Source organism: Polypterus senegalus, chromosome 16 (genome assembly GCF_016835505.1).
Source record: "Polypterus senegalus isolate Bchr_013 chromosome 16, ASM1683550v1, whole genome shotgun sequence".
In the NCBI taxonomy this organism is placed as follows: domain Eukaryota; kingdom Metazoa; phylum Chordata; class Cladistia; order Polypteriformes; family Polypteridae; genus Polypterus; species Polypterus senegalus.
In genome coordinates, this window is record NC_053169.1 from 102,170,244 (window position 1) to 102,196,540 (window position 26,297).

Sequence of the window (26,297 nt, forward strand, 5' to 3'; positions counted from 1 at the left end):
AAGTAGCTTTTCAATAATGAATCCTTCTTCATTGCTTTGATGCATATCTTTAACATCTAGTCCAGTCTTCTCGTCTCGTATATCATCAGGAATAACCAAGAGTGCGAGTTTAACTTTGCTAAGAAATGCCTGAAGATTCTAAGCACACAATTCCCTTGGACTCGGGCGTCACGCGGCTCTGCTTCTGTTTCCATCAGCGCCGTGAGGCCAACACTGGCGGCGACGCACAAGACTCCCTGGCCGAGTGAAAGCCACTGCTCGAGACATTCGGAGTTATGTTAGTCAGACGATTTACCTACAAATGAACACACAAAGCATAGCAATACTTCATTGTTACATTTATTGTACACATTCTTGAGAAATTCCAAATGTAAAAGTGAGGTAGCTAAGGATTAGTTCAGTGTAGCTCGTCAAACTGTTAATGCCTTGAAATCAGGAGTCTCTAGAAATGGGCCCTCCGTTTGTGGACAGCGAAAATCTCGAACTCCAGACTTGCAGATGCAGCCACCTGCGATTAAATGTATTCGTGTAACTGAAAGACGCCACAGCTGGTCGTTTGCATCTTTACCCACAAACACCCCCAGGTCAGGACAACTGAAACACACAATTCAATGGTCACGGCATCTCCGTTAGGCACACGACAACTCGAGGCGTTTTCCTCCAAGGTTCAGAGTTCATCGTTTGCCTAATCGAGTCCTAAAGCCGCGCCACTGACTGCCTCGACTTCTACCCATCCGTCATTTCCCTTTCCCTGGAATTTCAATCCGCCCTGCAGAGACGGAGATCTCGTCCCTCAGCTTAAACAAAACCAAATAAACTCGAGTGGCTCTACTTGTGTCAATAATCGGCGTATCAAATTCACAATGCCCAGCGGTGATCATGCCAGCCAGAAGAGCGCAGCGTACCCCGTGGTGACCTCTGCCACCCATAGCGTTGGTTTTTTTTTTTGAGTCTCTATATGTTCTGCCTGAAGGAAACGTGCCAAGACAAATCCACGTCTCCCTCCTCGCCTCCTCCACGCTCGTCCAGTGCTTCACACAGCGTATGAACTCAGGAACTGATCTACTGGATTCAAATGAGGAAAATAAAACTAAAAGCGTAATGTTACCCAATATCTACACAGCACAGGCTATGAATTAAAACCACATGTCAGCAGCCCAGTCTCCAAGTTTGATTCCCATTAGCTTATGCTGGAGACGACGACGACGACACCGCGCTCAGCATCAGGTCTCCATCACGGAATGGAGAAGACAAACTCCTGGTCCATTTTCAGCCGATATGATTCATCTCCTGCGTCTTGCGCTTAAGTTGTCTCTTTCTGACTTTGATCATCCACTTTATGCTTAGTTTTGCAAAGTCGGCCGCCTTAAATAAGGCCAGGAAGACTCCACAGAGAATGGCGATGGTGTTCCAGGCATTCGCTGTGATGATCTAAAAAGAAACAAACATTCCGTCATTTTCTTTCAACTCCGTCCTTGGTGGGACGTCAATCTGCATCCTGCCCTGCAGGAAAAACCTGGTGGTTGGTGGCAGAATTGGCACTCCAGCCACCATAAAAAAACCTCCTACTGGTTCCATTCCATCTGAACTGGTGTGGTGTGGAGGTGTCACCCACTGCTTGGCTGCACTCGGGTCCTAATCTGGGGTCCCGAGTTGGTTTGCCGTGTAGTGGGTGCGGCAATGCGCCGTATCAGTGCCCGCTTCTAACCTCTCTCTCTCTTTTCATTTTCAATTTCGGACCCTTTTTACCCAGTTTAAGGTCACAGGGGCCACCGATTGGCAGCACTAAGTGCCAGGCTGGCCAAGGTACAAGTGAGTCACTCCCACTCATATTAGATGTGCCCATTAACCTTCATATCTGTGGGATGTGGGAGGCTGGGGATTTGCACTGGTAATCGGAAGGTTGCCGGGTTCGAATCCCATTAACGCCAAAAGTGACTCTACTTCATTGGCCCCTTGAGCAAGACGCTTAACCTGCAATTGCTCCATCTTGGGGGTTAGTGGCAGAATTGGGACTTCTGAAATAGTGTGGTGCTGAGGTGTCACCCGTTGCTTGGCTGCACCCTAATCTGGGGTCCCGAGTCGGCTTGTCATGCGGTGGGTATGACAATGTGCCGTATGAGTGCCTGCTCCTGACCTCTCTTTGGAGAAAAATGGCAAGCATGCCAACTCCACAGAGCTAGCACTTTGGCTAGGATTTGAACCCAGGACCAATGAGAGGGCAGTGCCAGTATTGACCGGGAATGCTGTCAGTAGAACAACAAGCCACCATTTCCAACTGGACGTCCTTCATAGCCCAACAGCCAAGTGCTCAGTTTCTAGCAGACAGAAAGGCTTCGTTTTGTAACAAAGTCGTCGGAAAATAATTCAGGGACTCTGGAAGTTAAGATGTCAAGGAACTCGCTCAGTCGGAAACGGGACACAAGAACATCAGAGTACGTGAAACAAAGAGGCAAACCTTTTAAGCACTAAAACAGAGAATCTCGGTGCTAAACACATAAATGCTGTGGTTGTTGTAAGGCAGGCAGGGGGCCTGGTGGGCTGCAGTGGCTGCAGGTTTTCATTCTCACCCTTTTCCCAGTCAGTTTTCACTGCTAATCAACTTCTTTTCCCCTTCATTTTAATAGCTCTGTTTTTAAGGATTCAGTTCTCTCAATTGATTCATTTCTTCATTAAATGACAGCCAAACAGAAATGAGACGTGAAACGAGCAGAAGGATGAGCAGATAAACTGGGGCTGCAAACTCCAACCACTTTGTTAATGAGAAGCCGATTATTCTTGCTGTTAATTAAACTTGTTATTTAATTTTATGGCTTGTTGCTGCTCTCATTCTGCCACAGCACCATCAAAATATTTTGGTGAGCTGAGAGATCAGCCTTACGGAGACCTTCACTTTTCTTTATTTTCAGATATTGTGTGATGGGCACAGGTGGCGGCTTGTTTTGTGTCTCAGTATTATTTGGCTGCTAATTAAGGAGAAAAGAAACAACAAAGGGGTCCGAGTCAACTCAATTAAAATGAAGGCAAAAGAAGTTAATTAGCAGCCAAAACTGTTCACTAATGAAGAAGAAGGTGAGAATGAAAACCTGCAGGCACTGCGGCCCTCCAGGACCGGAGTTTGACACCCGTGTTGTAAGGAATGATGAACTTACGTCTTGTACTTCCTGGATGAAGGGATCCTTCCACTCAAAAACAACAAAAAACAGCTGATCCGTTTTTTCCACTTCCGGTCGTCTGTCGTTGTACTTTACAACGCTGGACTGCGGAGAAAGAGAATTCCGTTAAACCAAAGTCCTCTTGTTCGCACTTGTTCCTCCACGTTGTCCGTTGCGGCTGTAAATTTCACAAACTGAAGACTTTTGTTAACACCTCCAAGTGCAGACGTGCCCACCTTGAATCCCGCACTGCAGTTTCAGATGCACGGTTTTTGTATGGAATTCGAAGCGGACATATAAATCATGAAGGCGATGAGTAACTTCTCTTCTTGGCATTTTAACCAAACAACGTGCACCCTTATGCTTCGTCCCCCGCAGGTCAGAACAAGCGTAATTTAAAACGCTCATCCTGAACACCCTGTCGATACGAGGCCCACTTGGAACTTGCATTGATTTATCACTCCCTAATTTCATTGGACTGTTCTGCTTTATAAAAGCTCTCCTCCTCCCTAAACGCGTTTCTCTTCTGGGGTGTCATCACTCTGACACAGCAGATCTTTTTCATGGTGATGTCCCGTGTCACGAGGATTGCTGCTAGAACGTCCAACGCTGGACAATGTACAAACCAATCGTAGTAAGCCAATGTGTTTCGACTGCTTAAACTGTGTGCAGAAGCCTGACATTAGTAATAGCCAATACGTCCATTTAGGTTTGTGTTTTTGAAAGAAACCCACAAGGGTTAAAAAACTCATCTGAGAAAAGTGAATCACAGAAGACGAGTGGAGCGCTGGGTTCAAAAAGACTAAAGAACAGCGAGCTGAGCTAAATGTATGTTCTGTGCGACTCTGTCCTGTGCCTCACTGTGTTCTTTTCTTTGGTATTTAGATGTTCGGCACATCAACACAACTACACCACACGTCGGCGAGAGCGGAGCTCCACAAGCTGCTGGTCGGGCTCGATACGCCCGTCCTGTACACACTTGTGGTGCGGTACTTTGTACGGTTAGACTGAGAACACAGCCTTGTACTTCAGGTCTAATTCGAGCACGAGAAAGACATAAAATGTAAGGTAAGGAGGAATATTCAGCTGAAGTCCTGCTCTCCCGAGGCCAGAAAACCTTCATCAAAACAACAGAGAGAGATTCTGCCTCTGCTAAAACAGAAGGAAAAAACGCAAGTATCGACGTTGCTTATTGTTCTCGTAGGAATCCTGATATCCAAGTGAGGTGTACCTCAAAGGTCAATGAAGGAACACGAGAGCGTTCACCACTCATCACAGGCAGTACTCTTAGAGACGAGCCTTATCACCGTATGTGTGGATCTGTGCCTTGAGATCCCAATCGCTCCTGTTTTATGTAGATTTGTGAGTTCTTAGGTCCGTGCCTGTAACCCTGCACTTTCCTTCAGAATGAATTCTGTAGTCATTTGTTTCTCTCTCTCCTTGACAAAACAAAAAGAAAAAAGAAACAGCATACTGTATATACCAGTCAATCTAGGAAGAGCGGAGTGGCCGTTTAAATTCACGTTCACTTGCTTACTTCTCTTGTTGTTTTAGATTGACGAGGACCTAAGAGAGAGAATCCTGTGGATGACTGTATTGGGGAACAAGGTTTTCGACAGTTTTTAGAAACTCATTTAGCAACAACGGTCACTGACAATAAATCAATAAAACTGAATATTATGAACACATTCATTGGCCAGTCGTGACATTGAAAATGAGAGGTCAAAGTGGACAAAACAGAAAACAATGCGTCTGTAGAACAGAACAGCTGCTTGGCAGTTAGCGGGCACTTAAAGCACTGAGCGGCCTGACATGCAAAACACAAACATCATCAAGTTTACAGAGACAGCATTTCATTTAAACTACCTAGAATCTGAAGCTCTTCATCAGAAATGTGAATTCAGAAAATGTTTCCATTCTGAATGAACTTTTTAATATTTAGCTAGACAGCGGTGCACTACAACTACATGGAAAAACATTTTAGTGCTGCTAGATTAGAATTACATTAGATACAACTTTATCTACAATTGGATTTGACCCCAGGGATGGATAGACAGATAGCGTAGTTGGCAGGATTACATAGATAGATAGATAGATAGATAGATAGATAGATAGATAGATAGATAGATAGATAGATAGATAGATAGATAGATAGATAGCGTAGTTGGCAGGATTAGATAGAGAGATCGATGCACAGTTCTAAATGTATTACTGTCATCCTCATAGTATCAACTGTAATTCTTATCATCCAAATATTTCCTGCCTGTTCTGTCGACTGCACATTTTTTTATTTTAACTTTGCATCTCATTAAAAGGCGGAGGGTTGATTTGTTTCAAACCTATTTTAGTAAAACTTGATTTATTTGTATGGAATGTTATTTGATTTTAATAAAATCTATAAAAAAAGCAAGTGCATTGTAACACAAGTGGGAAAAACTTTAAATACATTTAAAACGTGGCTTATAAATTATGCTTCAAAACCAACCTGACTTGTTCATTGTTTATTTGTCAAGAATGTTGATAAATTAAAGCCACAAATCGTTACTCTGATTATTTACCTCTTGTCTAAACTCGACTGACTTACTGCCGTCCTTCTCCATCGTCTTCACCAAGGACATCTTCACCCAGGTTCGAAATCCACCAGAGAAAGTCCAAATGGAGTAGGAGCTTTCGCAGTTCTTCATAAACTGAGCTTTATCTTGGCTGAAAGTGTAATCGTGATTTCTGTTTTAGCGTTACTTAATGGTTTTCATTTTGTTTCTTAGCTTCTTTCAACAACTCACACACAACAACAAAGTAACAAATGCAAATGGTTGACAGCAACGAGGATTCAAACAGTTGATGCATTGACAATTATTGATATCTTTAGTCCATGAAACAGAACTGAGATTCATGACGGCACAGACCAAGTTTCTCATTGTTAATTAAAACTGTCATTTAAATGGCTAAAGGAGTATTACGTTAATCAGAATAAAAACAAAACTGAAGGCTCACAGAGAGAGAGAGAAAAAAAAACAAAACTGAAAGTAAAGCTGCTTCATCGAAAACTAAAAGTGTGTCTGAAGAAAACTGCGGCCTGCTCACTCCATTTACTGATGACGAGTGTTCAACGGGTCATCTGAATTACTTGTCGTCCAAACATCGAACGTCTAAAAATTAAACTGCCTGCTCTTCACAGAGAGACGCGCTGCTGCGGTGGGAGACCCATCAGTTCTACAGATTGCCAGAGCAAAGGGGGGACACGCGGCATATTTAAGAGGAGTATCTGTGTGTGTGTCTACAAGCATCGCACGAGGCAGGTACAATGTGCACTTCTTCATTTTTATCGCTTTTTTTCTCCCACATTTTTCATCTAAGAATCAAATGTGCCTGTCAACAAAAGAAACGAATCGGAGCTCAGCTGACGGAGTGTTGGACCCTGGCCTGTCGTGAAAATACTGGAAGCCCATCGGCTCCCCGGCCCCCGCACTCTTGGTGAGTTCACAGGCCATACTCTACTGTTAGCGACCTTATAGAAATCCGTCACCTTTATTGCTGCGTTCTCAAAGACTGCGTGTCTTCTTCTGATAGAAAGTGTGTCAGTGAGCCCACCAGAAAAGTGCAGGAGACTGAAGCAGCAACGTCAATGTAGATGGAGTCTGGCCTGAAGATGGCAGCCTGAGAAGCCCACTACACCACCAACAAAGATGCCACACATGGCTTGAGGCAAAGAATACATGGGGCTTTACGACTGTGGTGCTTAGTGGCCGTCTACAAATGGACTTCCAATGAATGTTAACTTAAAAGAAGAAGGGCGAGACTTTCCAACTCTGACATTTCTGTTTTGTCAGTCAGTCAGTCATCCATTATCCACTAACACAGGGTCACAGGGGTCTGCTGGAGCCAATTAGGGAATCCATTCCCAAACGGGTTTACCCACTCCCGGGAATTCAGGAATCCCACATGTCATTCCGGAAAGTATTCCCAGCGCTTCATCACTTTCTCCACATTTTTTTATGTTACAGCCTTATTCCAAAATGGATTAAATTCATTTTTTTCCTCAGAATTCTACACACAACACCCCATAATGACAACGAGAAAAAAGTTTACTTGAGGTTTTTGCAAATTTATTAAAAATAAAAAAAACTGAGAAAGCACAAGTCCATAAGTATTCAAAGCCTTTGCCATGAAGCTCCAAATTGAGCTCAGGTGCATCCTGTTTCCCCTGATCATCCTTGAGATGTTTAATTGGAGTCCACCTGTGGTCAATTCAGTTGATGTGACATGATTTGAAAGGCACACACCTGTCTATAGAAGGTCCCACAGTTGACAGTTCAAGTCAGAGCACAAACCAAGCATGAAGTCAAAGGAATTGTCTGTAGACCTCCGAGACAGGATTGTCTTGAGGCACAAATCTGGGGAAGGTTACAGAAAAACTTCTGCTGTTTTGAAGGTCCCAATGAGCACAGTGGCCTCCAGTTCAAAACCACCAGGACTCTTCCTAGAGCTGGCCGGTCATCTAAACCGAGCGATCGGGGGAGAAGGGCCTTAGTCAGAGGTGACCAAGAACCCGATGGTCACTCTGTCAGAGCTCCAGAGGTCCTCTGTGGAGAGAGGAGAACCTTCCAGAAGGACAACCATCTCTGCAGCAATCCACCAATCAGGCCTGTATGGTAGAGTGGCCAGATGGAAGCCACTCCTTAGTAAAAGGCACATGACTGCCTGCCTGGAGTTTATAAAAGTCACCTGAAGGACTCTAAGACCACGAGAAACAAAATTCTCTGGTCTGATGAGACAAAGATTGAACTCTTTGGTGTGAATGCCAGGCGTCATGATAGGAGGAAACCAGGCACCGCTCATCACCAGGCCAATACCATCCCTACAGTGAAGCATGGTGGTGGCAGCATCAGGAACTGGGAGACAAGTCAGGATAAAGGGAAAGATGACTACAGCAACGTACAGAGACATCCTGGACGAAAACCTGCTCCAGAGCGCTCTTGACCTCAGACTGGGGCGACGGTTCATCTTTCAGCAGGACAACGACCCTAAGCACACAGCCAAGATACCAAAGGAGTGGCTTCAGGACAACTCTGTGAATGTCCTTGAGTGGCCCAGACTTGAATCTGATTGAACATCTCTGGAGATCTTAAAATGGCTGTGAACCAACACTTCCTATCCAACCTGATGGAGCTTGAGAGGTGCTGCCAAGAGGAATGAGCGAAACTGGCCAAGGATAGGTGTGCCAAGCTTGTGGCATCATATTAAAAAAGACTTGAGGCTGGAATTGCTGCCAAAGGTGCATCGACAGAGTATTGAGCAAAGGCTGTGAATACTTATGGACATGGGATTTCTCAGTTTTTGTATTTTTAATAAATTTGCAAAAATCTCAAGTAAACTTTTATGTCATTATGGGGTGTTGTGTGTAGAATTCTGAGGAAAAAAATGAATTGAATCCATTTTGGAATAAGGCTGTGACATAACAAAATGTGAAGAAAGTGATGCGCCGCTGTGCACTTTCTGGATGCACGGTGTGTACCCGTCACAGTTGGCACTGGATACCAAGTTTAAAGTATTCTGGTGATAGAACACAAAAGGAAAGACTGATAATTTCTCACTCTATGCCAACTGTGTATGCAGAATATTAGACGTCGCTGCCATACCTTAACAGAAAGTCCTGGAAGGATGAGAACAGCAAGTAGCTGATAGCACTGAAGTCTTCTTCGGTTTTGTTTTGCAGAAACTGTAGAAAAATCAGCTCCCTTTTCCTAACTTCCCGAGGTCCACGTACAATCAACGCTAGCTTCTAAAAAAAAAAAAATCAACAGAAGAGACAAACCAGTTGAAGCCCAGTATGAGATACATTTGTGTTATTTGTTTGCGCTGCTTGCAAAGGGAAATGAAAAAACAGAATGAGTTGTTAAGATATTATTAAAATGAAAGGGAGATCCAAACTGCAAGAGATACTCATAACCAGGAAGTTAATTAAAAAGCTGTCGCACAACAGGCTCCAGGAAAACAATCAGTGATGAGATACACTTGGAAACGTTTGAATTCACCTACCGTGGTGTGATTAGTGAAGGGGTCAGTGTAGTTGATTTGCTCCGTGTGGCATTCGACTGCACCCTGCTGTCCCGGGTTCTCCAGAGGAGGAATGTGATCGTGATAGTGGTGTTTACAGCTTAGGAGTTCGGCCTTACCGAGATAAAGAGCAATGCCTGTTAAACAAGAAATTGACAGAAAAACATTAAAACAAAATGAACGAAGACAAGAGAGTCTGCAGTCGCTCAGATCTCCAAGATACGCTTACTGCTAGCCGACTGGAGGTGCATGCGTGACTGAAACAAGGGTGAACCAACTGGAGCGAGACCTCCGCCTAAAGGTGGGCTTAATGCACAACCGCCACGCCACAGAAGCACTTGCTGCAATGGAGAGTTTTACAATCTGGAAGACTTTATGGTGAATCGAGTCTAACTTGGAGTAAACACGGAGCAACCAATTGTTCATACTTAGTGTGCTGCACGGATATAAAAGTCCAAACTAAATGTACTTAGCTGTGAAAAATACATTTTATTACATGTTAACAAATGTTCTCAGTAATCCAGCTCATAAACTATTAATAACTGAAAGGCAACTGGACCTGGTGGATCAATGCCAACTCAGAGGCTTCAACAGTTCAACTGAACAGTGGGCAACATCCCAGCATTTAAAACTCTCCGAGTGACTGGCCACCTTGGTCTTGGTCAAAAATAACCCCAAAATATTAGCAAAAAATGCAATGAAAAGGAAACCTGTATAATGGCATAACTGGAGAAGATTAAATAAGAAATGAAAGCATTTGATTAAACATACCATATCAAAAAATGCTCTTAAATAGAGTGTGCCAACCCAGAAATAGCCAGCGCTACCATCCACCTTCTAGGGGGCTTTTTCTTAGCACTCCTTGGACTCACAGCAACGTTCACCAGGCCCACAGCACTGGAAACTGTCGTCTGCAACAAATGTGTGAAGCCATCTGTAGGACTGAAGGACTGTACTGTACCGTATTGTGGGAGTGATGCGAGTAGGGGTTTATATGGGCAATTGTTTCAAATATACATATATACACACAGGCATACTGTATATATTCACAGGTAGGCCCCAGGTTACGGACATCCGACCTACGACTAACGAACGGGGCCGCAGCTGCAACTCATTTGGCCTGGGGACGCTGCAAGCGGTGGCTGGATGGCGGCTGGAGCGGGGCAGTTTCGCTGCCCGTGCAGTGCAGTGTCCCTCGGGAGGCTCTCGACGGCAAGTGGTTTTCACTAACCGCCCGCCCACCACACATAGCTGCCCCGTTCGTTCTCGGTGGGCGGCTGCTAATGCTGCAAGCAGTGACCCGGTTGTGGCTGAACAGAGGCCATTGAGGGTGAACGGGGCGGCGGGGGGGTACACTGTAATGTGCCTCGGTGATTCACTACCCGCCTTTGGCCGCACCGCGTTCGTTCTCAGTGGGTGGATGCTGCGGGCAGTATACTGTAGTGGAGGTGACTGTGAGGTGGGCTGGTGATGCCCCCTTGCTGCCCCCAGTCATTCTCAATAGCAAGCCTGCTCGTATTGTTACGCACGTAGCAGGAAGTTGTCTCTTGTCAGAACATCAGACGTATTGATGACGGGTGCCTTCCTGCTGTGATAGCGTGGACAGTATAGCGCTGTGCAGAAGAGCGCATCTTAACCTTTTGTCTTCACCCTTCAAGAATGTCTCTGAAACGGAAATCTGATGCAAGTGTTGGTGATACAGGAAAGAAGAGAAAAACCATCACCATTGAAAATAAAGTAGAAATAATAAAAAGGTCAGAAAGCGGTGACACTCCATCATTCATTGGCATTTATTAAAATAATGGACCTGTTCGGACTTACATACAAATTCAACTTAAGTACAAACCTACAGTCCTTATTTCATACATAACCCGGGGACCACCTGTATTATATATATATATATATATATATATATATATATATATATATATATATATATATATATATATATATATATATATATATATATATATATATATATATACACACACACACTTACTTTACATGAACAAATATTAAGAAAAAATTAGGCAGAATATTATCTTTAATTGTGTTGTTTAGTTCAATACGGTTAATTGTATGGTACGATACTCTCATTTGAAGCTATTACACAGATTTTCTATTTATCGTATTGCTTGGCTAGACTTTGACTTTATTGATCATTTTATTAATCACTTCACATCATTTGACATCTTTCAGAATAATTTCCCAGAAGATAAACCAACTAGATTTCCTCTGGGGGCTCTGGTTTCCTCCCATGCAGGTTCGATGGGCTGACGACGCCTAATTGGCCCTAGTGGGGCTGTGTTGTGTGTGTGTGTGTGTGTGTGTTGTGTGTGTGTGTGTGTGTTAACCCTGTGATGGACTGGCACTCTCTCCAGGAATTCATCCCGCCTCACATTCAGTGTTTGCTGGGACAGCCGCTGGCTCCCTCAATGCCCTGCTAAGATTAAGCAGGCTTACGGTACGGCCTAAATCAGCATATGAAAGCTATTTAAAGTTGTAAGTCACTAACTGATACTTTCTTTTAATAGAAGATCGTACAGAATGTGACAAATGAGGGGGAATGACTAAGTGCATCGGGCTCAAGTCTTTAGCTCATGTGTCTCAGTATCACACCCAGATACTTCTTAATGGTTTTCTGTTTAAACTTCACGACTCTGTATTTGTTTTCTAGATCCCACAACTCGGCGTGTAAACAAGTGCTTCCCGGCTTTAGCCTTAAATGCTCTTGCCCTTAATTTCCAATTCCAGTACGCGGACACAAACCTGGAGCGTCAAATCTGTCAACTTCTTTGTAGGTTACGGACATTACGGGATGCTTGAGTTTATCCATGAAGTCCGTAATCGTCTGATAGGCTAGAAACACAGCGACTGCCATCAGGAGTAAATAGATGAAGATAAGGATCACCGAGAAGACATTCTTCAGACATGCTTTACTGAATCGTAACGAAGGGTTGCTGCTCCCTCCTTCATCATCCTCAGCTAAAAGACATGAAAACAACTGACGTTAAAATACTGCCAAGCGTATTTATTAAATGTAAGTCATGTAACACTCCTGGAAGCAGTGGACAGCAGTGAACAGGCGCTATCCCAAAGACAGCCCGCTAGCTCTTACCGTGCAGTCAATGCCACCGTGATGCGCTGTGGCTTCTCATGGTCATATATAGGGTGGTCCAGATCTAATTATGCAATTGTCATTATGCTAGAACTTATTAAATTTATTACATAGAAAATCACCCAAAAAATCCCGGACCATTGAGAAGTATGTGAACTGACAATATGAAGAATCGTCTTTGCACCAAACTGGAATCGTCCCCACATAAATCAAAGTCATCCTGATGATCTGGATCTGCATAATTAGATCTGGACCACCCTGTATTGGATAAGCAGGTTAGGAAAATGGATTGGTGGGTTTTTGTACAAAATATAAATCAAGAATAGCGTGCTATTTACCGAGATGTCTATCTATCCATCCATCCATTATCCAACCCGCTATATCCTAACTACAGGGTCACGGCACAATCCCAGCCAACACATGGCGCACATTATGAAACAAACCCCGGGCAGGGTGCCAGCCCACCGCAGGGCACACTCACTAAGAGGGACAATTTTAGGATCGCCAATCCACCTAACCTGCATGTCTTTGGACTGTGGGAGGAAACCCACGCAGACACGGGGAGAACATGCAAACTCCACGCAGGGAGGACCCAGGAAGTGAACCCAGACGGGTCTCCAAACTGCGAGGCAGCAGCGCTACCCACTGCGCCACCGTGCCACCCTAGATGTCTAGGCCCTGCTATTAAATCATTTCAAACAGACCAGCTGCCCTGCTTGAAAAAACCTTCAGAGTTAAAAAAAAAAAAAAATGTAAAAACATGCTTATGAATCAAATTAGTAATTATGAATTATAAATTATGAAAACACTGGGCTATAAATAACAACTACAGCGGCTGAAAGAAGGACCAAAAACAAGAAGGTCAGGCGTACGTGTCTAACAAAACGCAGACTCGCTCCAGCGCAGTCACCATACTTACGTTAAAACTGCCTCAGACGGCTGTACGCCTTTATAATGGCGGACTACTCTCGTATCCTTAGTCAAGTCGTATGCTTAATTCTTTCTTGTTAACTTTATTTGTAATTTTTTTTTTAGTGATTGAGGAGCGCTGATGTTCATTATTATATTTCTATATTACTTGAGCTTCTGTAAAAGCTACATTTTATAAAATACTGCATCTATCGGCATGTGGTGAAAGCACCAAAGAGTCGCCATGCAAGAAAAGAAGGAATAAACTTAGCAGGCATCGAGATTTCTGGAGTCCAGAGTGGACAAGTTCACATGAAGTCACATTTTAATGTCTGAAGGGTGAAGTACTTTTGTGGTTTACTGTACTTGACCTTTTCTGTTAAAATAGCCTCAAATGTTTAAACTAGGCAAGTAAAGATGTAAGACCACTTATATAGCAAGACTCAAAGAAATATAAAGAAAACGTGCAATGAAGGTTTACCTGGCAGAGCGCTGCCATCCCCACACACTGAATCGAGCTCCTCCAAATTGTCTAGAAGTTCGCGCTCAGTAGCAGCAACCCTCTCTGCTTCTTCACTCAGCTAAAACACAATAAAGGACTTTAAATATGTAACAGTTGATAGAACAGAACTAGTTCTAAAAAATAAAAATATTCTGAAGCACATCAAAAGCATTGGCATTTGAATAATAAGTACACTGAAAATTGGTCGGCCATTCTTCAAATCTGGATTTCTTGATCACTGGCTGTGTTCATGAATGCAAATACTAAATAACTATTCACAATTTAAACTATTTTTTTTTACATTTTTTTTATTATTTTGCAGAAATGCATTTCCCTTGAAAGTCAACCTAACGAAACGTGTTCATGAAAATCAGACGCCGCTGCTGACGACTTCTGTACTGGCGTGACAGCAGAAACTGAAACCCACCAGCTTTGCTACAACTTGAATTAGGGGCTGCGATTTCTTAAGAGGGCGGCACGGTGGCGCAGTGGTAGCGCTGCTGCCTTGCAGTTAGGAGACCCGGGTTCGCTTCCCCGGTCCTCCCTGCGTGGAGTTTGCATGTTCTCCTCGTGTCTGCGTGGGTTTCCTCCCACAGTCCAAAGACATGCTGGTTAGGTGGATTGGCGATTCTAAATTGACCCTAAGTGTGTGCTTGGTGTGTTTGTGTGTGTTCCTGCGATGGGTTGGCACCCTGCCCAGGATTGGTTCCTACCTTGTGCCCTGTGTTGGCTAGGATTGGCTCCAGCAGACCCCCCATGACCCTGTATTTGGATTCAGCAGGTTGGAAAATGGATGGATTTCTTAAGAACTCTTTGGATTTGGCGGACATACCACAATCCACCATCATTTGCTTTGTTGTCCGAAATAGAAACGGGCCATCAATCTCGGTGGAGAAAATCAGACACGCACGGCCAACCATCCAGAGATTTATAAAGACAGAAAATCTCCCAAGACCCGGGATTATCAATTAACAAATCCAAGTCTCTTTGAAATTCCTTCAACTTCCCAACTTGAAACCCCAAGGGTGCAGAATACAAAGTCCAAGGGCAAAAAACCTCAAGGGAGATGACCGACCAACCAACCACCCACCACCAATGGTGCCCCCTTGCCAAGGGTGCCCATCACATGCAGACCCCTCACCCAAACCCCTCTGAATTCCGTTCTACAAGGTTGCTTTGTCTATAATGAGTGAATATTTTCAAACACGTGATAATCACCAAGACGCCCGGTCAATACACTGTCGTGCACATTTTCGCCGTTCTGCCGACGACTTCCGTTCTTCCAAACTCCTTCCATCAATCCCTAAAATTCCACTCCCACGGAAATCTACGAAACCCGAGAAAGGATGCAATTGTCAACGGAAAAAAACCTTTCTTTACACCGTCGACAAAACGCACGCAGCTTCGCTCCCGCATGATGTGCCAACTGCCTACTTAACCTGTCGTGGGCGAGACTCGCGATGTGCGCGTGCGCAAGTGTCCTGTTCGCGCGGGGACATTCACCTCGGCGGCGCCTTAAATCGCAGCCTTTTAACTTTCGCTTCGTTCAGTCACCAAGGGGGCGCTTTCAAAGTGCGGAATGTCTGCGCCTGCTTCTCGTTTTCTGGACGTACCACAGGGTCAGCGAGAGTCCAAACTGTCGGCAATGTGTTGTTATCCGCATGGGTATGTTAACGGGTCCTGTCCTGTCCTGTCAAGTGACAGGGGTGCTTCTTCCGGCCGGCCGGGCTGATAGAGAGATGGCGAAGTTTTACTGTATAACGCGAAAGACGCTGCGCAGCACCCTGCAGGAAATACCCTACGAGTAAACACACCATTAGATTCTGCTGAAATAATCCACCTCCGGGGATGCGAAAAGTTTTGCCCCTCCATTTGCTTAGCTAGATAAACGGCGAGTAAGTGATGTCACCATACCTCCTGGTAAGATCGGTTGGTTTCTTTTCTGATCATCCCCACCAGGTGCCGAATACCACCTCCACACTCTGAAGAAAGTTTTAAACGTCGCCCCCTGCGTTGTCAAGTGAGGGTCGGGGTGCCTGCACACTTGTGGTGTTGCTCATATTCGGAGTTCGGGATAGCGGCAGGCGGATGGGAACCGCTGGGACAGCGAGAACGGCAGGCAAATCGGAGCGAGCCAATAGGAGACCTCGAGGGCGCCACACAGGAAACGAGCGCGGGATTCTGGGAAATGTAGTAGTCGGTGGTGATGGGTGAATACGACAGCTTCTCGAGGTTTCAGTGTGGGAAGTTTTGTAAGACAGTGGGCCTCCGTGATGGTGCCGTCGGTTAATCGGATGTATCAGAAGTACTGTGGAAGTAATTTTCTATATACAGAATTTGTATTTTTTTTAAACCAAGGGCTAATATTAATTCATTTAAGTTGCTTACTTTTGAATGCAGTCCCTGGCGGTGTGAAAAAGACAACAGCAGATCTCCGTAATACATCGGTTTTCGGTAAAGTTACAAAGGAAATTTAAGGTTGACTCAGTCAGAGGAAAAAAAGTGCTTAAAATATTGGCTCCCCATTAGCATCAAAGCCTAAAATGAGTACTCCCTCAGTATACAATGGTTTAAATGTATACACAAAATACAAAGAAGTTATTTGTACTCACTCAAAAGCTCCGTCCTGCTCTCTTCTGACCACATCCTAAAAACAGCATCACCTTCAGCTTTAGAAATAAGAACACACATCTGTCGACCTGTGGTTTGGCTCTGTCGCTTAATCTGCGGTCTTATTTGTTTAACTTCAAAAAGTATATCTTATTGCTGAACGTGAATTGGTACTGGCAAATTAATGACAATATGCACGTGACCAACAGCTTTCAAACATGTAAGGCTACTAAATGGTTAAAAGAGGCAGTGTAATCAGCTCATCTCAGATTTACTGTCGCATATGATGGGCGGGGTGGGGCTGTTTCTACCATCAGGGCCTTCTGGGGGCGCCCCAAGGGGCCTTCTCACCAAACACCTGCACCCCACACTCGCTGAAACCATGGAGTCTCCACGCACCCGAAGCAGATCTGTAAACACCGCTCTGCACGACTGAAAGTGTGATCAAACGCATCATAGGGGGCTTTAAACAAACCGGGGTCTTAATCCAGGCTTGTGGTGGACACACAAGTATCAGGCCGCTACTTCATCGATCATGTCAAATATACCAATACATGGTAATGATAAGCAAAACAGATAAGGTTCCCTTTGAATTCACATTTGCTTTGATTTGCTTAGCAAATGTTCTTTTCCAAAGCAACTTACAAAGGAGGTCAGCATAATTGAGAAACACAGCAGTCTAGGGCAAGGGGTATTTCAACACTGGCCCTGGAGGTCCGCAGCGACTGCTGGTTTTTTTGTTAAACGCAGTTTCTGGTTTAATAACAGATCGGTGCCACTTTATAAAATAAACGTGGGATGTTTGCCGCAAATGCCGGTTGTGCTGCCGATTCGCGGCAGATCCCGCAGTAATGGACCTCGAATGATCCCTCAAATCCTCAGAGTTCTCAGGGTACTCCAGTTTCGTGGCTCATCTCAAAGGCACGCTTTCTAGTTTTAAGTAATCGATCGACCTCATTCCACGGCGAGCGAATGAGGGCTGGCGGGTGGGAAAAGGACGAGTCCGAAGTCAAGTATTTGAACTACAATTCCCATGTTCCCGAGGCGGACTCAGACTTGCGTAGTTGAGCGTCGAGTTAGAACCCTATTAAGGTTCTTATTTTGTGCAATTTTACATTCACTATGCTTGAAAAAAAATAAAAATAAAAAATTAAGTAGCATATCATCGCATTCCTAATATTTTAAGGAACATGCATTCCTGAAAGCATTTTAAATGAGAGAAACAATGAGCGCAAACGGTAATCGATTTGTGTGACTGACTTTTGATGTTAGGCTGGGACCAGGAAGCTGCGGTGTCTAAACTTACGCGCAAAATGAGCTCCTCCGTTAACGTTTGCTTCGCTTTACTTAACTTTATTGTGGTGGTTTACTCTTCAGAAGATGTAAAGCTGAAATACAAGCAAGCTGAGAAAAAGCCCGTCCGCCTCTTCACCGACGAGGATTTGGTAAAATACAACGGGCAGCAGGTACGGCGGCCGCCGGGAGCCTCGTCTCGCCGTTGAGATTCCTGCGTGTTTTACCGGCGCCAAACCCCGTCGAATCAAATTGGGTATCCGCCTAATAACAAGAAGGCTTTGGCCAATCACAACCACGACAAACCGATACTAAAATCGAATAAGAACTGACGCCGCAGCAGTCGCTCAGCGAATGAAGTAAATTCACCGAATTAAGCGCAGCTTTCCATCTCCAGCGAGTCCGTTTTACTAATGTAGTAGGTCAGCGGCTGCTGATTGGGACAGATCTTTAGGATGGCACTGGGCAGAGTGGCCCGTTGTAGAAGTTTGATTAAAGGGTTTTCGTTTATCTCTAGTCTCCTAACCCAGGAAACACTCGATACAAGTGGCTTGCCTTGCATATAACAACATATTCCTACAATACAAACTACCCCGTCTGCTCTTTTGATGTGTTGATGCCCACAGTTTAGTCTTCTTAGAATGCCTACTATTTAAATGTGTCTCCTGTTGCCCCAGTCTGTTGGAAAGACAAGCAGAGGGCTGCTCAAGTCTGGGGGCCGCAGTTTGATTTGTTTCACATTTGGTCTTTTTCTCCCCAAAGAAGCGGTCACAATAAAACATCCATCCATCCATTTTCTAACCCGCTGAATCCGAATACAGGGTCACGGGGGTCTGCTGGAGCCAATCCCAGCCAACACAGGGCACAAGGCAGGAACCAAACCTGGGCAGGGTGCCAACCCACCGCAGGACACACACACGGGCCAATTTAGAATCGCCAATCCACCTAACCTGCACGTCTTTGCATTGTGGGAGGAAACCCACGCAGACACGGGGAGAACATGCAAACTCCACGCAGGGAGGACCCGGGAAGCGAACCCGGGTGTCCTAACTGCGAGGCAGCAGCGCTACCACTGCGCCACCGTGCCGCCCCACAATAACACAGATTCCGATAATAACGGGTGAGAATTCACTGATGCCAATCAACAGGGTGGTCCAGATCGTCTGGATGACTTTGATTCACGCGGGGACGATTGCAGTTCGGCGCCAAGACGATTCTTCATGTCGTCAGGTCGCACACTTCTCGGTGGATTTTTCGGGTGATTTTCTATGTAATAAACTTAATAAGTTATAGCGTAATGACAATTGCATAATTAGATCTGGACCACCCTATATCGAGTAGCCAGCCAGGGGGTCAGCGCTGTGTGGTCCTGTGCCTCTTCTCGGGTCTACTGATGAGTGGCATCTAGTGGTGTGGGATCTCAGGCGGCGAGTCTCTTCATGTGGACATCTTAGCAGGTGGACTGAGCCGCCGACCTCCGCTCAAAATTCAGACTTATGAGGCGTTTCAAGAGCCTCTTGTTCAATGAATTTCTGTCTTAATATTTGTTGTTAGGTTTTTGTCACCAAGGAATTGTAACTCGCTTCTGTTTTTTTTCTTTGCTCTTCACATGTGATGATCAGTTTTGTAACACTGTCATGTCTGTTGACAAGCAGACCCCTTCGATTAGGTGGTCCTCATTTGTAGTAAAACTGCCTGCTAAGCATATGAATATAAATAACCCAACCCCAAAACTGGGACGGAAAAGCACTGGACTACGTTGGCCTGATTTTTGGGTGTTATTATTTAAACGAGAGTAAACTCTCTTATCTTACAGAGCATCGCCCTCATAAATTAATTGCCTTGAAGAAGAAAAAGAAAAGAATGGACAGTTGACTTGCAAAAAGCACACGTGGAACTTTAACTTGGTGTCTCTTCTTCTTTTTAGGATGGCAGTCCGATTTACATGGCAGTGAAAGGCGTTGTGTTTGACGTCACTTCTGGGAAAGGTAATGGAAGCGCCACCGATTTCCCACAATGCCACATTTCTATCCACTGGTATTCAGCAACCACATTCGGATTCCTGACTGCAGAGATCTCAGTTATCTCTTATCCTTTTTATGAAGTTTATCCAAGCATTTCTATTTTCAGTATCTCAGTGCAAATATGCATTCTTACTTTATTTAAATCCCAAATGTTAATCTTGTATACTGTATCACGTCTCATGGTGCAGGCCACACCGCCGCACGCCACTTACATGTCTATAAAGAGTGCGCTGTGCTGACCAAACCAGTTGGGAGCTAAACGGGTAACTTTAAGAGCTCAATCCCTTATTTCAGTGAAAGTACAACATCCTCGCCATGTTTGGTTCACTAATAAAGGCAGGGGGCGCATTGAGAGAGAGAGAGAGAGAGAGGGGAGTTTGTGCTGATTACAGTGCCTTGCCATGCCCACCACATGGCAAACCACCCGGATTACGATCCGAGTGCAGCCAAGCATTAAGATCTGTTCTTTTATAAGCGCTGCCCAGTGTGGTGAAGGTGGCATGGAATATGACTGGCACCCTGCTGCCTTCTGTTCAGGACAAACACAATAGTCGTGGCCTTAGAAAGCCAAAGAGGATTATCAAAGAGCTCCGCCATTTTGCACGGCTGCCTTTCTCCCTCTGCTCAAACAAATATTAGAACATAAGAAACACTTCATATTTAGATATAAAAAGAGGAATAACCTTGGAGGTCAGTTACCACCCCAAAAGTGGATAGTAGACGTCACTTAGTGTACGTGGACCAAATTTCAGCTCAAAGGTGATTTAAAATCCTGGACAGACAAATGAACATCCACGGTAGCGTATCTATACTAATAAAAGGCAAAGCCCTCACTCACTCACTGACTGACTTGTCACTAATTCTCCAACTTCCCCTGTAGGTAGAAGGCTGAAATTTGGCAGCTCATTCCTTACAGCTTACTTACAAAAGTTAGGCAGGTTTCATTTCGAAATTCTACGCGTAACGGTCATAACTGAATCCTACTTACGTACATATATACGGCCATAGCCTGCACCTCGGTCGCCGTGTGAGGCAGAGTTGCGTCCCTCATCGTCACGCCTCCCACGTAATTGAGTGCCTGCCCATATAAGGCCGTCCGTCAGCAGCAATCCAATAGACACGCTGCCGCTAAATATTCGCAGGTCAAATCAAAAAGTTAATCCCGGGAATGCCTGTTACACATCTTAGATTCACGAGTAGCGATTTGGGTGGCGAGATGTCTATCGAGGTGGTGACTGTAATATTTCTATGTCATTGCAATGTATTATTATCAGGCATTGTTTAGGCACCTATGTCATCAGGAAGGCACCAGAAAAAGGAACCTCAAAGTTACTATTATGGAAGTTAATTTAGAGCACAGATGCCGTGAATGTCAGAGCTGTAATAAATAAAGTTCCCTTGCATACTTTAAAAGAAAGTCTCGCCATCATTTCATTTTTCACAATCTGTGAAAACAAGACATGGTGTCAGAATAGAGGACAGTCATGAATTTTGTTGGAGTTCCCTCGCCATAAATTGACTGGGATTCTCTTAACCTGCCGGGAGAATGGAAAAAGTTCCGACAGCACGTGGAGCTGATGTTTTCTTGTCCGCTAAAAGGCAAAGACGAGAGTGAGAAATGCAGCTACCTGCTCCTGTGGACTGGGGAGAAAGGAAGAGACATTTTTAACACATGGACTCTCACCCAGGAGGAAGCCAAGGTACTGAAAACTTATTATGACCGTTTTGAGGCGTTTGTCATGCCTAAGATGAATACGATATTCGCGATAAGACGCAGGGTATAAACGAGACTTTTGATCACTTTGTCACGGAGTTAAAATTGCTGGTGAAGGACTGTGCTTATGCAGAGGAAGATGAGATGGTCAGGGACAGACTAGTGTTTGGCACAAACTCAGCAAAAGTACCAGAGAAACTTTAAGTTTTGGGTCTTCACTAACATTAAATAAAGCCGTGGACATCGCGAGATCGCACGAGATAGCACAAGCACAGCTGAGAACCTTCGATGCATGTACTCTGAGCGGCTCACGTGAACTGACTGTGAACGCAGTACGCAGACAACAAGCGAGAGCTCCAAAGAGCGCTGAACATAAAACGCATTACACAATTGAGAAGGCAGCAAAAGAATATGAAGCGAGTGACGCGTACACGCATATTCATAAGTGCAGCTACTGCGGAAACAAAGCACACGGTGGAGAAAGTCAACGTCCAGCTAAAGGAAGACCGTGTAAAAAATGTGGTAAGTTGAACCACTTCGCTATAAAGTTTGCAGGACTGGGAAAGGTAATCCCGTGCATGCAGTGTGTGATGTCTCAGATAAAGAGGAAGACGAGCTGCTTATTGATGCGGTAAGAAAAGAACAGACCTCTGAATCTGAACAAGCCTTTGTAGACATATCAATAGGAAAGCAAGGTGTAAAGCTTAAGTTTAAATTACGTTCATAGACATGCTGCCGCTAAATATTCGCAGGCAAATCCACAACTTAATACCGGGAATGCCAGTTAAACATCTTAGATTCACGAGTAGCGATTTGCAAACACTTCGATGAATGAAATCTGTTATCTTTACAATGGTTGACAAACACGGAATGTAACTTGAACACAACACGTCCTCCAAATACGCACCTGATTGAAAGAAATAATGATAATCAAATCCTTGATGACAGCAATTACATTGACAATCAGGTTACGTTATTTTTAAAATGTTTCCTTTTCTTTTTCATAACTTCATTAACACACTACTTCTCCGCTGCGAAGCGCGGGTATTTTGCTAGTTATATATAAAGATAAATCGATACACACGCTGTATAAATGTGAGTCACGTTTAGGCATAAATTAAATGCATATTGTATAAAAGTGCGTATGAACAAAAGCAAATGTCTGTGCTACGGTTTGCACATTTGTGGTAAGAGATCCACAAAGGGAGAAGGAGTCACGTATCCTAAAATCGTTTGTTTTATTCTTAAGCTTTCAATAACCTGCCAGGTGTCTTCATCAGAGGAAGATGATTAGCCACACAGGAATCCGAGGCGATAGGTGAAGGCTGGGGATGGAGGGGGCAGGATTAGTAAGGTGGGGTCCAGAAGGTGCCGGTCATAAAGTTTTAAATACACAAGTCATTATATACACAGAACTGGCCTATATATGTACAGTATGCAGTGTGTACTGTACACGTTGATCGCTGTTTGTACCTTCTTTTAAGCGCATTGTGTTCTTGTCAGCTGTCCTGATGAGATGTGCAGGTTAGGGTTAGGGTCAGGGTTAGTGTTAGCCCAGTACTGCTGTGAAATGCAAACGGGCGCAGGAAGGTAAGTCATCAGGAAGGTAAGTCATCACAGATTTTATTTTTTCTCCAGCCGCCTGGAGTTTTTTGTTTTTCTGTCCCCTGGCCATTGAACCTTACTCTTATTCGTGTTGTTGATTTATTTTTTATAATTATGTCTTTCATTTTTCTATTCTTTAATATGTAAAGCACTTTGAGCTACATTCCAACTCCTGTTCCAACTTGTCATTTAATTGGACATCCTCAGCGACTGCAGTTATTAAGTTTGAAGTCCCCTCCACCTAGAAGTCGTGTCATGTGACACCAGCTCAAGAATTTCATTGCACTGTGTATACACGACAGTAAGCTTCACTTGACTTTACCGTAGATACGCATGGTGAAGCCCACCCTAACCGCATCAGACATGAGTCATGACAATTCTACTAAAGAAATAAAGAACAAGGATTAATATTGAATGGCTGCCACTGTGCCGTGAATCTCCAAGGGTGGGTTTCCCAGTTTGAAGTTTCCCCCCACATTTTGCAGGTTCAGGTATTGTGAACTGACCTTCTGTTTTTACCTCTGAAAGCTTCCTTTGTTTCCAATTCATTACAGACTACTATGGAAGAGGAGCACCATATAATGCATTGGCTGGCAAAGACTCCACGAGAGCGGTAGCGAAGATGTCCCTTGAACCCGAAGACCTGACCCATGACACTGTAAGTTGAAAATCAGAGATTTAAACTGGGGGTCTTGAGTGGTACCACCAGCGGATCTACTGAGGAGGCTGGCTCCATGCCGAGTTGGCGACCCTGAGTATCCGTGAGGCTGGCATGGCCCGGTGTCCTTCTGGGCTTTCTCAGAGTTCTCTGCTTCTCCAAATGAGTCCCCATGTTAACTCTCAATTGGCATCATGGGTATTCAGGAATTCACGACTCTCAAGAGCCAAGAGGGAAGCAGTGCGCACTGCGGCTGGCTCTGGAGTTGTTATTTGCTTTGGAACCATTTTGGTACTGGTACTGAAAATCTGCCATCGATACAGAAGTTAACATTTTAGTTACCAGGACTTCTGGAACAATGTGCCCTGGATAGATGACCCGATGCCAACTGTGAAGTGTGGTGGTGGTGGAAATGTTCTGGAGTTGTTTGCAGCCTCAGGGGTTAAAGTTAGGTTTAGGTTTATGGTTAGTCATCTGTGAATTCTGCATCATATCAAAGTGTGCTTGAAGAGAATATGAAGGCATTTTCCTGAGAGTTAAACTGGAAATGGATCTCTCAACCCGACAGTGTTGCAAAGCACACTGGCACATCCATCAAAGAATGGCACACAGTGAAGAAATGGGGGGCAGTGGGCCCGCTGTCTTCAAATGTCACATTCGTTTGAGCTTTTACTTACATCGTTTGACGCAGTGGTGCATGAGAACTTCATACTTTACAACTGTACTATAAGAACAAATAAAAACGATTAATAACAATAATATACATTTACAAAAGCACGTAGCACTCTTACACGTCACAGTGAGCCTGGGTATTTATATTTTTGGCAGTTGCCTTTTAAAAACAAGAGCAACAGCAACAACAACTAGCAGACCTGGGAGGCATTTCGGAGTGTTGACGTGAGCAGGTCAAGCCACCTTGTCAGGTTTACACCAAGAACCGTAGGTGGAGAAAAGCAGAAAGCTTGGGACGCTAACCACAGATGAATTACTTGGTAACAGTCATTAAAAAAATATGCTGCCCTGTCGAAACCAATCTGTTTCTTTTAAATATTTAATATGAACCTAGTTTAAATGATTGATTGATTTTTAAAACCTCCATTACAACGAATAAATTAGAAATTTGTGAGACAGAGTATCTTACATTGTACTGGAAACAGATGAGTCAGCCATGAAGTAACCTCTCAGAGGTAATAATGATGGCAGGGGGTCCACAGGTTCAGAGAGGCGTTCATAAACACTCGACGTACTCTGAAGAATGGATGAGCGATCCTTTTGTAAAGTGAATCAGATTTATTTTCTGATTTTAAGTAAAACAAGATATCATTTTTCCATTGTGCTCTGATAGACAGGTGGGTTAGGATTCTGCCAGTTGAGGAAGATAAGACGAAGGAGGTGCTAGCAATGCAGTGTAAGTTGTCATAATTGACCTTTACATGTTGTACAACTCTGTGCCAGTCAGTGTGGTGTGCCCGGCCAGTCACATCACTTCGAATCCACAAGGCAGGCTCATTTCGGGGATGCCCTCTGGACCCGCTGGAGGTAGCGGTGGAGCAGGGAATAAAACAAAAGCATTATGAGCGATGGCATACATCCTCTGACACACCAGCACTGAGGACGTCCAGAAATGCGACTGGGCTCCTTCATACTTTACAGCGCCTCACTGGGACTGCTCTCTTGTGCATAGTCAGGAGCGTTTCTCCCCACCACTATTTTTTGTTTAATTCTTCTGTAGCTTTGAGGGAGGTTGTATTTTTGTTACATTTCTATATCTCTTGAGCATCTGTAAATTAAATTTCCCCTTTCAGTAAAAAAGGTACTAGATATTAATTATATAGTGCCTTTCCTATCTATCTGACCATCCATCCTTCCTTCCTTCCTTCCAAACATATTTTGCACTTCGCTTGCCTTTTGCTATTCACTTTTTCTCTGACGAGTCGTTAAATGTTCAAAGACCTTTCTGTTTTCGTATGTCCAGATGTCTCCGGCCTGGCTATTCAATGCAGCTTTATGTTTTATTCTCTCTTTCAGACCGGACTGACGAGTGATCAGCTCAAGTCCCTCGATGACATTTTTGTGAGTGTGTACAAGGCTAAGTACCCCATCGTTGGATACACGGCACGGCGTATCCTCAACGAAGACGGCTCTCCAAACGAGAGCTTCAAACCCGAGGACCAGCCTGAGTTCAACATCAAAGACGAGTTCTGACTTTGACAGGCTGGGAGTCGTAAAACACACACAGCCTGACGGTAGATGCTGCTAATGTACTGGCAAGTCTTTCACTAACTTTCTTGTGGTACCTTTTGATAGATTTTTCTTATTATTATTAAAATGGAGGTGTGTTTTTACCAAACAGATGCCTCCACGTGTGACGCACTGTATTATCATTTTCCTTAAAGGAACGTTTCATCCGGAAATGACCTTTTTATCCGTTACTTACCTCATGTTGTTGGTAGGTGAAGTATTTAAGTGAGAATTCCTCGCAGGAAGGCCACTTCTGTCAGACAAGTGAATACAAAACGTATCCTCACTTCGGCAAAAGTAGCACCAGGAATGATTATTTCCCGGGCCCCTTTGTTGTCACAAACACGTGTTGGAAACCCAGAAGGCACATTTTCTTATTTCAAAGCTTTTGCTACTTGCAAGAGGTCGTAT

At 44.2% G+C, this 26,297-nt stretch overlaps 2 protein-coding genes across 2 annotated transcripts; one reads left to right on the forward strand and one right to left on the reverse strand.

The window, feature by feature from the left end:
- Positions 1-325: 325 nt before the first annotated feature.
- On the reverse strand, positions 326-16,082 carry pacc1 (proton activated chloride channel 1). The gene is made up of 8 exons (XM_039737766.1): positions 15,656-16,082; positions 13,721-13,820; positions 11,982-12,197; positions 9,195-9,349; positions 8,795-8,937; positions 5,714-5,858; positions 3,153-3,260; positions 326-1,431 (listed from the first exon to the last, which is right to left on the reverse strand). The coding sequence occupies exons 1-8, from the start codon at positions 15,689-15,691 to the stop codon at positions 1,270-1,272; spliced, it is 1,065 nt and encodes a 354-aa protein (XP_039593700.1). The 5' UTR covers positions 15,692-16,082; the 3' UTR covers positions 326-1,269.
- A 1,530-nt stretch (positions 16,083-17,612) lies between these two features.
- On the forward strand, positions 17,613-26,014 carry nenf (neudesin neurotrophic factor). Its single transcript, XM_039737767.1, has 4 exons — positions 17,613-17,817; positions 19,572-19,632; positions 23,542-23,645; positions 25,674-26,014. The coding sequence occupies exons 1-4, from the start codon at positions 17,617-17,619 to the stop codon at positions 25,848-25,850; spliced, it is 543 nt and encodes a 180-aa protein (XP_039593701.1). The 5' UTR covers positions 17,613-17,616; the 3' UTR covers positions 25,851-26,014.
- Positions 26,015-26,297: the final 283 nt, after the last annotated feature.